Genomic DNA, 11,896 nt, shown 5'->3' with positions numbered 1-11,896 from the left:
GACTTAAAACACAAATCTCATCAATTCGTCATCCAGCACTGACGACACACCTACCCTTAACACCAGTGATTTATTTGTGTGATTTTTTTAGAAGTTTAAATAAGGCGTTGAATGAGATTGCCTGTGAGTAATTACACTGCGACAAGTGACTTAAGGTTGAATACTCTGGGGATCTGGAAGGTCCAACGGCTGGTAATTAATTTCCTGATAAAAAAAAAATGACATCACGAGGACGGACAGAGGTACATTTAAACTGAATGTCTAATAAGGTTTTTGAATAGTACCAATGAGGGAAAGGTTACAGCAACATTTCCCAGAGTATCTTTGCGTCCCGGAGGGGTCACGTCAAAGTCGAGAGCTGCGACGAGTCCGCCGAGATTCAAGCCGTAACGTAACAAACATGGAAAACTCCCAAGGTCAGGGTTGTTCTTAGGAAACTGTACACGCGTGATAGACTCTCAACGAGTAAGAGTGAAGTCTTTGGGACAGATCGCTTTCAAGGGCAGTAGTCTTCCTGTGCAAAGGTCAAAAAACCGTCACATGATGTGATCCTCAGCCACAACATTGCGTTCGGAGACTTGATTTAAAGGCACATTTCGTGATCCTGCTTGAAGACTGAACGGCTTTAAGTGAGCTACGAAAAACAGACGCGGATCAGTTCATCATATAAACGTTCCTTTTACATCATCCATGTATGCGAAAACATGTGCTCTGCGACAGATTACAGAGTGGGTCAGGTATTTGAATGTTATGTTTAGAATGTAGTTTGGCCTTCATACCTGCTCACTTAAAAAAAAAAAAGGACCATTTCATTCAGAGCTGTGAACTCATTAAAACAGACTGTGAACTCGGTCTCCATTGTCTTGTTGCGACACATTATCAGAGTAAAAAAAAAAAAAACAACTTACCATGTATCAGTTGTATGATGTTGTCATTAACCTGCAATACAAATTTAACATAACATGTACATAAACCCCTGACATGACGTATTTAACTGATGAGAATCATGTTTTTTTTTTTTTTTTAAATGAATAATAAAGTGGGATTTGAAAAATTCAATAATAGATTTGCTTCGCCAGCTTTCTGTCTAGAGTTTTGATCACTGAACTCCTCGGTCAGCAACAATCATCAGCCGTCACACTCAAATAAAAACATTAAAACTACATTCATGTCGAATAGGAAAAGACTCCTTCGTTAATTTTTTTTTTTCTTTTTCGCTAAAATTCTTTTTTAAGCAGATATAAAACCTGCATGTTTTCTTCTTAAAATATCTTTGCGACTGAGACATAAACAAACTTGGCATCAAGTCGAAAATCTTGAGATTCAATTGTCGTTCGCAATACTTCCTGAACTTCACAGATTTCCAAATACGAGACCCCCCCCCCTCTGTGTAGTGACAGAGGCATTACAGCTTTGTTAGTCAAATACATTACATGAGTGCACAAAAAAAGAACAGAAAACCATGTATTCAAGATTATTTTAATATTATTAATATGTATACTTTAGGCTTTAGAAATATAACTATCAATGACAAAACTTCCACTGGAGTAATGGTAGTTTGCTTAGGCCCCCATCAAATCAATTAATTACAATATACACATTATGATACAGAGCAGATTTGAATCTGAAATAATATTAAAATAAATGCTCAATAGATAAAGGTTTTAATAGTTTTTTTTTTTTTTTTTTTATCATTTTCTTCACCTACTGTATTAGCCATCTGTGAGTTCTGAGCACACCCAAAAATGTAAAGCCATTTTCTTCTAATAAACTAATTTAAGTGCAAACCATTTTTTTTTTCTTTAAAAAGACTATGATTGCAGCATCCAGCTTTATAGATTCAGATTTCAAGACTGAGGATGTTAAAGCCGAGTGCAACAAGGCAGTCCTCAACCCTCTTCTTTTTTCTTTTTTTCCCCACTAGAGTAGTTATAAAAACAAACAACAAAATAGCTAACAAAATCAGTGCAAAGTCGTCAATTGGGAGTTTCTACTCAAGAAAAGACAGAAGTGGTGGGTGAATGTGGATGGATGCGAAATTTTCAGATGCTCACGCACTTGGTCATAAAGGGATAGTTCATCCAAAAATCCAGATTTTAGTCAGTAACCCTGAGCCCCTACTGGGTTACAAGACGAGGTTTAAAAAAAAAAGAAAAAAAAAAAGGGGAGCAGAGGTGATAAAAATTAAATGAACTACCCCTTTAAACTCAAGCCACAATTGTCTGGTTTGCATCTAACAAAGCCAAGCCGAAATTCCAGAGAGGACAACAGTTGGATGAGATCTGACATGAAAAAAAGAAAAAGATTAAAAAAAAAAAATAAAAAAAATCTAAAATGTGTTAAAACTCCAGAGAACAATAGTACATTAGCGCAATAGTCCACAATTGCACCGCAGCGTTTCCTGTTTCAATCCTCCTCTAGGTCAAGTGAGTGATAAACAAAAACAACGGAAAAGCCATTAACAAAACTGGGAGAGGTAGGGGTAGAAAAGAAAAGGAAAAAAACAAAAACAAAAACAAAAAACTTGCAATGCTTGCAGGGTGAAGAGCAGCATCAGACTCTGGGTTGCAGGGTTCTTTAGCAGCAGAAATATTGTGGCTATACTACTGTTCCACTGGGAGAGCTGGCTTGGTTTTGGGATGACAATAAACCCTGGAAAAAGGAAAACAAGGAGATTTGCATTGGGAAAGTCCACATACTGTAAGCAAAAAAAAATCAAGCAACAAATAGCTCATTAAATATTAGCCTCATCGTTCCATATCCCGGTCCCCTGCATTCAAATTCCTAGCTTGTGCCTGGCAGTCAAAGCGGATGCTTCCTGTACAGTGAGACTTAACGCCGTCTTTGAGAGGTTTTTCTTCATCAAGGCACTTCTTATATACATGACCGGCCCCGTCGACTTGTTTTACGAGAAGGCTTTTTAACCTCTTGATCTGACCTTCAAGGGAATCTGAGGTTCGAACTGCTTTAACAGTCAATTATTACGTTTGTATTTTAATGCACTTTATTCTTTTTTTTTTCCTACAGCTTCAAGTTAAGTACTGACTTATCATGAAATTTCAAAGGTTGTTTTTTTTTCATCCTGTGAATGTCTGACCGGTTAAAAACAACAGTCTCGTTGCACCAGCTAACCTCGAGTCATGTGCTAGATCCTCATCGTCACGTGCCTCAATCCGGCAAAATCTCTCAAACCACAGACAAAAGGGAAGTATACAAGAGTGTATACAGACATTAAGCTGCAAGCATGTGAGGAACTGCAGAGATTGTTCGAAGCAAATATAGAGCCATTTGCATAGAAGCTGAAATGCGAGTAGGGTTGGGGACCAATAGCGTTTGATCAAATCCAAATCCAGTATCAAACCCGCTTGTCAAATCCAAATCCTTCTGACTCCTTTATTAAAGCTAATTCAGTTTATCGTTGATCATGTGCAAGTAACTAAAGTTACATTAAAATGAATGACAGACCGGTTCCTCGAAAACAAAATAAAAGAAGACCTGAAATGTTCTGATTGTTCTGACGCGCTGCAAAACACTGACTGACTGTTACACCTGATTTCACACAGAATGAGATCTGAATGGAGATTTGTTGGAGAAGCGTCTCCGCTTCGTTAAAACAGCAGAAATAACAGATCGCTGGTGGTCGCAGAGTGACGCGATGTCGTCGTTTTGCTCACAAATGTCCTTTGGAGTAGAGAGAGAGCAGAGTAACCAATAGACAAAGCTTCAACGGCGCTCTCACAGAGTTAATGTGGATTTGATTTAATCTACCATCTGTGACACTCGTCCTTTTCACCAGGAAAAACTGAGAAATGAGAAGCTGCGACGTCACCGGCACGTTTGCATCTTTGCCGATTAAAAAATAAATAAAACAAATACGAGAGGTAAATAGAAGATTTGTTGGCGTCCGAGCTTACTCAACATGCGAGCATTTTGCCGAGCATGAACTGGATCCAAAATGAAACTTGACTGCCAGAACCCAACCCTAAATGTGAGTGTATGCAGATGACTTGTTGGCTGTGCTGCTAGGCATTGTGGGATGATTATGGTGAACCAATGAACACACTTCATACGGATTAGTTTTCCTTCGTCTCAAAGGCCGATACAGAATATTGTCCTGTCAGAATGGATTATATAACCAGCATTTCATAGCGGACGTTATATCTGAAACTTATGCAAAATAGGCTTTTCGTTGGAAAGCAGGTGTATGTAAACAAAGTCTGATATTTTCCTAGCCTGCCTGCAGAGTGAAAAACGGATTATTAAAGCTAAAAATTCAATGACAAATGTCCAGTTTATTTTATGCCTTCGGAATACGTCTGGTTTCTTAACTGCAAAAGATTGACGGACGTTATCGCTTCAAAATTTCTCCACATTTCCTACATTAAAAAGAACTTACCACTTTGCCTGGCCTCGCCCATGTGCAAATAAATCCCTCCTGACAAGCAGTCACTAAACAGTCCTCTAAAAATATGAGTACAGTCAGTCTCTCGTGTGCTATTTTTTTACAGATGAGGGGCTCGAGGAGGGGCACGTCCTCCATGCGCGGGCACAGCAGGGTGCCCAGAGTCTTAGCGGGGTCCGTTTTGGTTTTTGTCAGCAGGTTGAGCTTGTCGCTGCTCTTGCTGCTGATGTGACCCATGCTGTGGTTGCGTTTGTGGTCCTTCTCGTGGTGGCGCTCCTTCCGGTCATGGAGTGACAGTGTGGCAAACTTACTCACGCCGGTGGCGATGGCGCTGTCCATGATACCGCCGCCGATTCCACCGCCGCTGCCGGCCTTGTTGGTATTGTTTGCCGTTGTTGTGGTGCCGGCCGAATGGGGTAGGCTGTTGGAGCGTGGTAATGTCGTGGCGACGGAGTTAACGCCGGGAGTATTGGCACCACTGTTGTTTCCGTTAGTAGTGGTACTGGAGGTGTTGGTGATTATTGTCGCGCCAGCGGGCGGGCTGGTAGCGTTCATCACGTTAGTATGCGTCCGTGTCCGTGAGAGCGGAAGGTGGGGGAAAAGGATGTCCTCGGTGAGGTCCCATAGGCACAGCTGAGTATCCTGGCCCACTGAGCCGAACCGGTACGTGACGCTAACGGGCCGGCTGTCCGTGGAGTTGCGCTTGGAAAGTCGAGACTGCGTGCTGTTGGCCCGGTCTCGACCGAAGTGGATCATCTGATCCTGGAAGTCCTCGTCGCTGCCACTGAACTCCATCGGGTCGCTCTCCTCCACGCTGGTGGTGTAGTGGTCGAACGCCACCACACTCACCCACGACTTGTGGCCGTGGCCTCGGGCGATGACTCTGCAGTCCAAGAACGACCACACAGTCACTAAATCGTCCTCTCCACCTGCAACTATGTACTTCCCGTCGGGGCTCCAGCACACACACAGCAAGCCACCAAAATAGCTCTTCATGGTGCCGTGAAGCTCGACCGCGTCGAAGTTGAACACCCGTAGGAAGCCGTCTTGGCTGACACAGGCGAGGAACTTCCCGTCTGGAGAAAAGGCGAACTCGTGGAGAGCCCCCTCCCCCACTGTCCATTTCAGGAGAGGGTTTCGCGTGGATTTACTCTTGCAAGTGTGTACCGAGTAGTTCTCCCCCTGTTTGAGCAGCTGGTAGTGTGGGGCCGTGGTGCCGCATGTATGCTCCACGTTGTACAGGTACATGTTCCCACTGGCGTGGGAGACCAGAAACAGGCTCTCAGAGCCCGGGACCCATTTCACGCACGTTACTCTGGACTTGTCTATTAACCTCTGCCAGGAGAGAAGGGAGGTTAAGGTTTGAGAGGGCAGACGGGGAGGGAGAGAGAGCAGAAGGGGAAAGGAAGGAGGAAAATAGTTTAAGTACAGTTTCATGTCGAAATCAATATTCTCAAAATCTTAAATCTCTCATACGTAAAGTCTGGATTGAGCTGTAGATGAAATCATGTTTCTCCCGTTTGCGTATAAACTGATGAATTTCTGTGGGATTGGGTGAGATGCAACATGGTACCGCTTCCCCTGAATCGCCTACAGCAAAATGCAGATACGTCTGTCTGACAACAAGGTTTAACGTAGAGAACACCACAATCACAGATTTGGCGAGAAATTTAAAGTGGAAAATCTGCCAATAGAATTTCAACCCGCCCTGTGTCCTTCCGAAGCCTACCTCCTCGTTGAAGAGCTTGCTCGTCTCCTTCTTGATGGGGTCGATGAGCTGCACTTGTCCCGCCGAGAAACCCACCAGCAAGGACACGCTCTCCGCCGTGGCCGTAAGGTGGTTGAAGTCATGACACGTGGGCTGCGTCCCCTTGTAAATGCGCTTGTCTATGGGCTTGCTCAAGTCGGCCGCCTGGAGAGAGACAGAGAGAGGGAAAGCCCGAATGGACGTGAAGTGAGCGCAGTAACCTTTAAATCATTACGACGACTCCGCGCACTCTGTTGCCAGACAAAGGCCACTGCTTGTCAACGTGTCAGTAATAAACCAGAAGAGCCGAGTGTGTAACCGCACGCTGCGCTTCGTAACAAACACACCGACACAGTTAAAATGAGCCGAAGGGACAGCCTCTTAAAAAAAAAAAAATCAAGCCTTTAAGCCGAAGCCTTTTTTTTTTTTTTTTTTTGAATCAACCGTTTTGTAAATATAGTCTATAAGAAGTGACTGAATGCAAAAATAACACTGCGTGACATTCAGCGACACGGCAAATAGCTCAAATTCGCGAAGTACGAATGAGGAAGAACACGAGTACAGAGGTATCCCTTCTCTCTGAAGATGGACTGATGCCAGCCATTGTGCTGTGGTAGTTTTAGGTGTCAAGAGAAAAAAGCACTACGCTGCTGACAAGCCACGGAGCGCACACACACAGCGGATAACCGGTATCACAACAGTTCCACATGTTAATGATTTATAGTTTACGCGACTGGTAGAATGGAAAATTCTTTTGAGCGCAAGAAGACGACTCTGCGGTTCTCCCGTTACAGTCGGACGTGACGTTAAGTCTTTCCGTCTCACCTCTGAGAGCCAACGTCTCTCAGAAGTAGTTTAAACGAACAGACTTACGGAAAGACGGTTGTTGAAAGACGGGGACAACAACGGAAAAACAACAACGATTTGATCCTTTTTATGGCCGACGAAGACGAATATATTTCAGCATTTTGCAGATGAAGTGGAGTGTCCATAAAAACGACACCGTAACAGCGTTTGTTTTTGTTTTTTTGTTTTAAATGTTGAAATTAATCAAAGATTTTTTTTTTTTTTTTTTGTGTGTGTGTACACATCTTTGTCAACAGTGATGTTTTGTATACACAAGTAATTTCACACCAGAATAATGACACACACACACACATGTTTTTGTGCTGAATGTCATCAAGGCTGCGACAGATTTCTTCAAAAGTAAAAAAGAACAAAAAACATTAATCACTGCTTTATGATTTATTTATTTATTTAGGTGGAGAGTTGTTGTTGTTGTTTTTTTGTCTCGTGAAACTAAACAACACCTGATCGCAAAGGCATTCGTGTGATTTTTGTTTTCACCGTCAACAGAAGTTGTTTGGGAACTTAAAATGTGTAAAAAGAGCCTTTCAAAACATGCACGTCCCTTTTATTTATCCCTTTCTTAAAATACAGAAGCAGCTCAAGTGGGAACCAGGACAGAGATCCTGCACGGATCTTTTATTTTTTTTTAATTTTATACACTTTATTAATCCCCGAGGGGGAAATTTCTTCACTACATCAGGGGGGGGGCTCTCTTATCTCGGCAAAGCCATATGTAAGTTTACGAAGTGAACTCGCATCCCTGGTGGTTTTGTCCACACACACCTGTTAGTCCAAAAAAAAAAAAAAAAAATGAAAAAAAAAAAAAAAAAAAAAAAAAAGGGGGGGGACGTCGACAGGTGTTCCGGTCGGAAACATAAAGCTGTCAGCTGTCAAAGTTTCAACATCAAACTGCAATTATTAACCCGGCAACTTACGTCACGGCGAAACGTCCACTTTACCGTCGTTAATATCCTGCCATCAAGTTTAAAAAAAAATAAAATCTCAAACAAGAGTTTTTTTTTTAGCCCCCTTTGGCCTCGGAGGAGGAGGGAGGAGGAGGAGGAAGGAGGAGCAGCTGGTGGTGGTGGTGGTGGTGGTGGCGGCTCGCTAATGTTAGCCAGTCGCGCTAACTAGCTCCGAGCTAACTAAGCTTCAGCTGCCAGGCTAATTTCAAAGTCAAGCACCTTGTCGAGAGAGTTGGTTGAATAACAAGCGACGACGACAACAACAACAACAACAACAACAACCCTCAGCACCAGCTCGGGAGGGGTGGGGGGAGTGAGTGGGGGGGCAGGCAGCAGCGGTCGTATAAAAGGAGCTCACCTTTCTAACGCCTTTGTAGATGTAGAAGTAGAGCTCCCGGCCCACGTTGAAACAGATCCTGTCGCCGTTGCCCGACTGGTCGTTGACGTTGACGAAGGAGACCTTCACCGGGTTGGAGCCCTGCGAGTTGAACGGCACCCTGTTGGGGCGGCTGTACTCGGAGTGAGTGAGGAGTTTGTAGACGCCTTCCCGAGTGGTGAACTGAGTTTTAATTTCGTTCATCTCCTTCCCTCCTCCCTCCGCCGCCATCTTTGAAATTAAACATTCATTCCCCCCCCCCTACCCCTCTACCCCCTCCTCCCTCCCTCCCCTCCCCTCCCAGACCGGATCTTACGCACGGTTCACCGGGGGGGAACCGGCGGAGACGGGACGCGACCGGTGCTGTTTTTAAAAATAACAAAAGTTGTGACCAGCAGTCTGTATTAATTTCAAACCAAATGCAACAAATAGTATGTTTTGTTGGGATATATATTTATATTTATTTATTTTTATCCCGGTGTTTTAAAACTCTTAAAAACCATATTTCACAAAATATATATATATATATATATATATATATATATATATAACTAAAAACCAGGCTTACAAAGTGGACTGAATGAATTTGAAAAACTGTATTTAAAGAATGCGCACACGTTCGGATAGTTTTATTTTGAAAATTCAGCAGCGTTTTGAACTCGTGTGTCAGGCTGTTTTGTGTTGTGCACCTGTGGCCATTTCAATGGCACCTGGTCGATTAACCCTGCCGGTTAATTAATCTATCCACAACTTGTCCTGCAACATTTATCACGAAATCTTTTTGGTATTTCGCTGACAAAAAGTTATCAAACGTCATGGCTTACAGGAGAAGACGACAACGCTCGCTTTCAGGTGTGTATTAGTGTTTTCCATTTTTTTTTTTTTTTTTTTTTTTTTTTTTAAATAGTTTGGAAACGTGTGTAAGATTAATGTATTTCTTTATTTCCTTTGAAGTGGGATTTTGCTGATGCAAGACTATTTAATTTACACTTAATACATTTTGCATAATATTTACACACAAATAAAACCACTCGGCTGTATTTGTTTTTCATGAATGTGTTTTTAAGGCACTATTTATTCTGCATTCAGACCGCAGTGATAGACAGGCACCCAACAGCATGGACCATCTTACTTTCAAGTACATGGTAAGAGTGGTTAGTCGCAGCACATTTCACAGGCCTTTCTGTTTTTGTTTTTTTTTATCAGTTAATAAAAAAAAGAATCATAACTAAGTTTCATTTTAATATCTTACTCTGCTGCTGTGATTATATATTTAATGTGCATGTGGACTGGAGTGACCTCTGTTTCCTGTCAGGAGATGTGCAAAGTGGAGTCCAGCACAGATTCTGACTCGGAAATCAGTCCAAGATGGTCGGACACCAGCACCATGGTATTCTAATAATCCTTAATCCGAACATTAATCATGATTGGAAGTGTGATGTCAGACCAGTCCTTTACAAAAGATCATTTTTAGTGGATATTTCATCATACTTTTGTCGTGACCTACAATAAAATGTATTACCAAAGAACTGATCCTACGTGGATTACATTGGCTTCATTGAGCACATACACACCTTCATGCAGAGATGGTTTCAGTAAGATCATTTCATTAGGGTGGCCTGCACCGACCTGTTCTACTTTAAAAAAAAAAAAAAAAAAACTTTGCTATGCTCTCCTGGTTGTTGTGAGTAGGGATGTGTGAGCAGTGCACCAGAGAGTGGGACCTCACAGCGGCCATTGTTGTTAACACACAAGCCTGCAGGAAGGCATTGCTGTTATTCTTTGGTAAGCATTCTCCTTTCTGCCGTTCATCAATTTCTGCTTCAATGTGTTCATGAATGTACGTGTGCTTTTTGATTTCAGTTTTTGGACCCGTACGATGGGAGCTCTGAGGATTCTGACGAGTCACACGTTGACGTCGGTGTCTCCGGCAGGCAAACGAGGCCGCAGGGAAAATGCGGTGGAGGAGGATGTCGGCTCTCGGGCCGTAGCAGGCGACTTATCCTCCATCATCCTGCCTCTGTTGCTCTCAGAGAAGTGGTCAAAAATGGGAAGAGAGATTCTGTCATGAAGCAGCAACATCTTTTGGATGTCGAGATGAAATGCAAAAGTGGCTCTGATATTGACACTCTGTCCTCCCACAGTGACAGGGGCGGTTGTGTAAATCATGCAGAGCGAAGGGTAACTGATTTAACAGCACACACCCAGACCATGGATATGGAATTGCAGCTGGATGATTCACGCTTGGACGTGACGAGCTCCATCACGCCTCGCACACCTGGACTTCTAACCCCAGTGGAAGGGAGTTCATCTCGGATGCTGGATAGCTCCTCCGAGAGATCCCCCGGCTCCCGTAGCCTCAGGCCTTATTACAAGAGAAAGCTGAGCCTCCCTGGACCAGAAGTAGTGGAGTTGCGGCAAAGAAAGAGGCAGTGTGTCGTCAACATGGAGGACGAGCAAGAGGAAAAGACTCCGAGCCACGTTAGAGCCATCTAACCACTGACTGACAGACTGGGGTCACATTATAAGATTTAAGGTGGACTGAAATACTGTAAATAGTTATTTGGAAATGCACTTTGTTTACTCTTGTACGGATAAATTGGTGGGAACTAAAAGATGATTTCTATTGTCGTTGTTGTTCAAGATAAGATAAATTAGTTTCTACTTCAGACTCGGTCAGCGCAACATGCTGTCATTATCATGTTACACGCTTCCGAATTTGAGCCACAGGTGCCTCATTAAAAATAAAAATTTTGTTCAAACGATGAGCTGTTGAAATTTTGTTCAATAAACAATCCACATGAATATAACATGATAGAATCAGTGAGTTTAGAAAATACAAGTCTCCACTGGCTTCAAGCTTTGTTTTAAAGCCATTCCTGTGTAACTTTGGCTTTAGAAGTTACAGTCCAGCTGGTTTACTAGTATCGTTGAATCAAATTAAAAGGCACAACTGAGTCAAGAGTGATGATGGAATCCATGTTTTTTCCATATTTACATTCAGTCTTTGCAATGGTTTCTGCAGACGAGAACGAAAAGCTAAAATTTTAGTTTCTTTCTTAGACATTTTGTTGCGCAAGTGTTAAAAAAAAACTCAACAGCTTTTAGATTTTAGTATTATTTCCTTATAATATTGTTCCATTGCTTCAGCAAAATACAATTTTCCCTCCCACCAGGTGGCAGTAATACACAGAAGATGTGACATTTTGACATAAATTTGCCTTGCTGCCCAGTATCAAGGTTTGGATATTAAGCTGATAAAATGTATGACCATGAAGAGAACAGTGACAAAGAGCAGAGACAAGTCCACAAGCTTAATGTCTAATAGCGTGTTGACTCTGCCCTGCGATGCGCCGCCTTGTCCGGAGATCAGGAGATAATCGGAATGTAGGTTATTAAATGAACTCCAGTTTGTTGAATCTAAATGGAAATAGAAACACTAATAGAATTCAACAGTGGGACTCCACTTGACAAACTGTCTCATTTCAGTATTTTATTGGTCATATTTCAATTGGGACAGCCTCCATAAACAGTACGGACATCTGAGGTGTCACAAA

The 11,896-nt window shown here is 42.5% G+C and overlaps 2 protein-coding genes across 3 annotated transcripts; one reads left to right on the top strand and one right to left on the bottom strand.

Annotated features, from left to right (window-relative positions):
- Positions 1 to 958: 958 nt before the first annotated feature.
- On the bottom strand, positions 959 to 8,588 carry wdr20a (WD repeat domain 20a). Of its 2 annotated transcripts, none has more exons than XM_069152458.1 (4): positions 8,322 to 8,588; positions 6,132 to 6,314; positions 4,714 to 5,737; positions 959 to 2,652 (listed from the first exon to the last, which is right to left on the bottom strand). In XM_069152458.1, the coding sequence occupies exons 1-4, from the start codon at positions 8,568 to 8,570 to the stop codon at positions 2,459 to 2,461; spliced, it is 1,650 nt and encodes a 549-aa protein (XP_069008559.1). In that variant the 5' UTR covers positions 8,571 to 8,588; the 3' UTR covers positions 959 to 2,458. The 2 variants fall into 2 exon arrangements, with proteins under 2 accessions (XP_069008559.1, XP_069008558.1); XM_069152457.1 differs by having other exon boundaries at positions 2,514 to 2,652; positions 4,397 to 5,737.
- Positions 8,589 to 9,296: 708 nt separating this feature from the next.
- LOC138199679 (uncharacterized) lies at positions 9,297 to 11,070 on the top strand. The gene is made up of 4 exons (XM_069151817.1): positions 9,297 to 9,484; positions 9,655 to 9,729; positions 10,032 to 10,124; positions 10,203 to 11,070. The coding sequence occupies exons 1-4, from the start codon at positions 9,458 to 9,460 to the stop codon at positions 10,833 to 10,835; spliced, it is 828 nt and encodes a 275-aa protein (XP_069007918.1). The 5' UTR covers positions 9,297 to 9,457; the 3' UTR covers positions 10,836 to 11,070.
- The last annotated feature ends 826 nt before the right edge of the window (positions 11,071 to 11,896 follow it).

The sequence above is a fragment of the Embiotoca jacksoni genome, unplaced genomic scaffold (genome assembly GCF_022577435.1).
Source record: "Embiotoca jacksoni isolate LCO1_2020_lvr unplaced genomic scaffold, fEmbJac1.0.p SCAF_18, whole genome shotgun sequence".
NCBI lineage: Eukaryota > Metazoa > Chordata > Actinopteri > Embiotocidae > Embiotoca > Embiotoca jacksoni.
The sequence above is the reverse complement of the archived record's forward strand: the minus strand, read 5'-3'. Positions and strand labels throughout refer to the sequence as shown.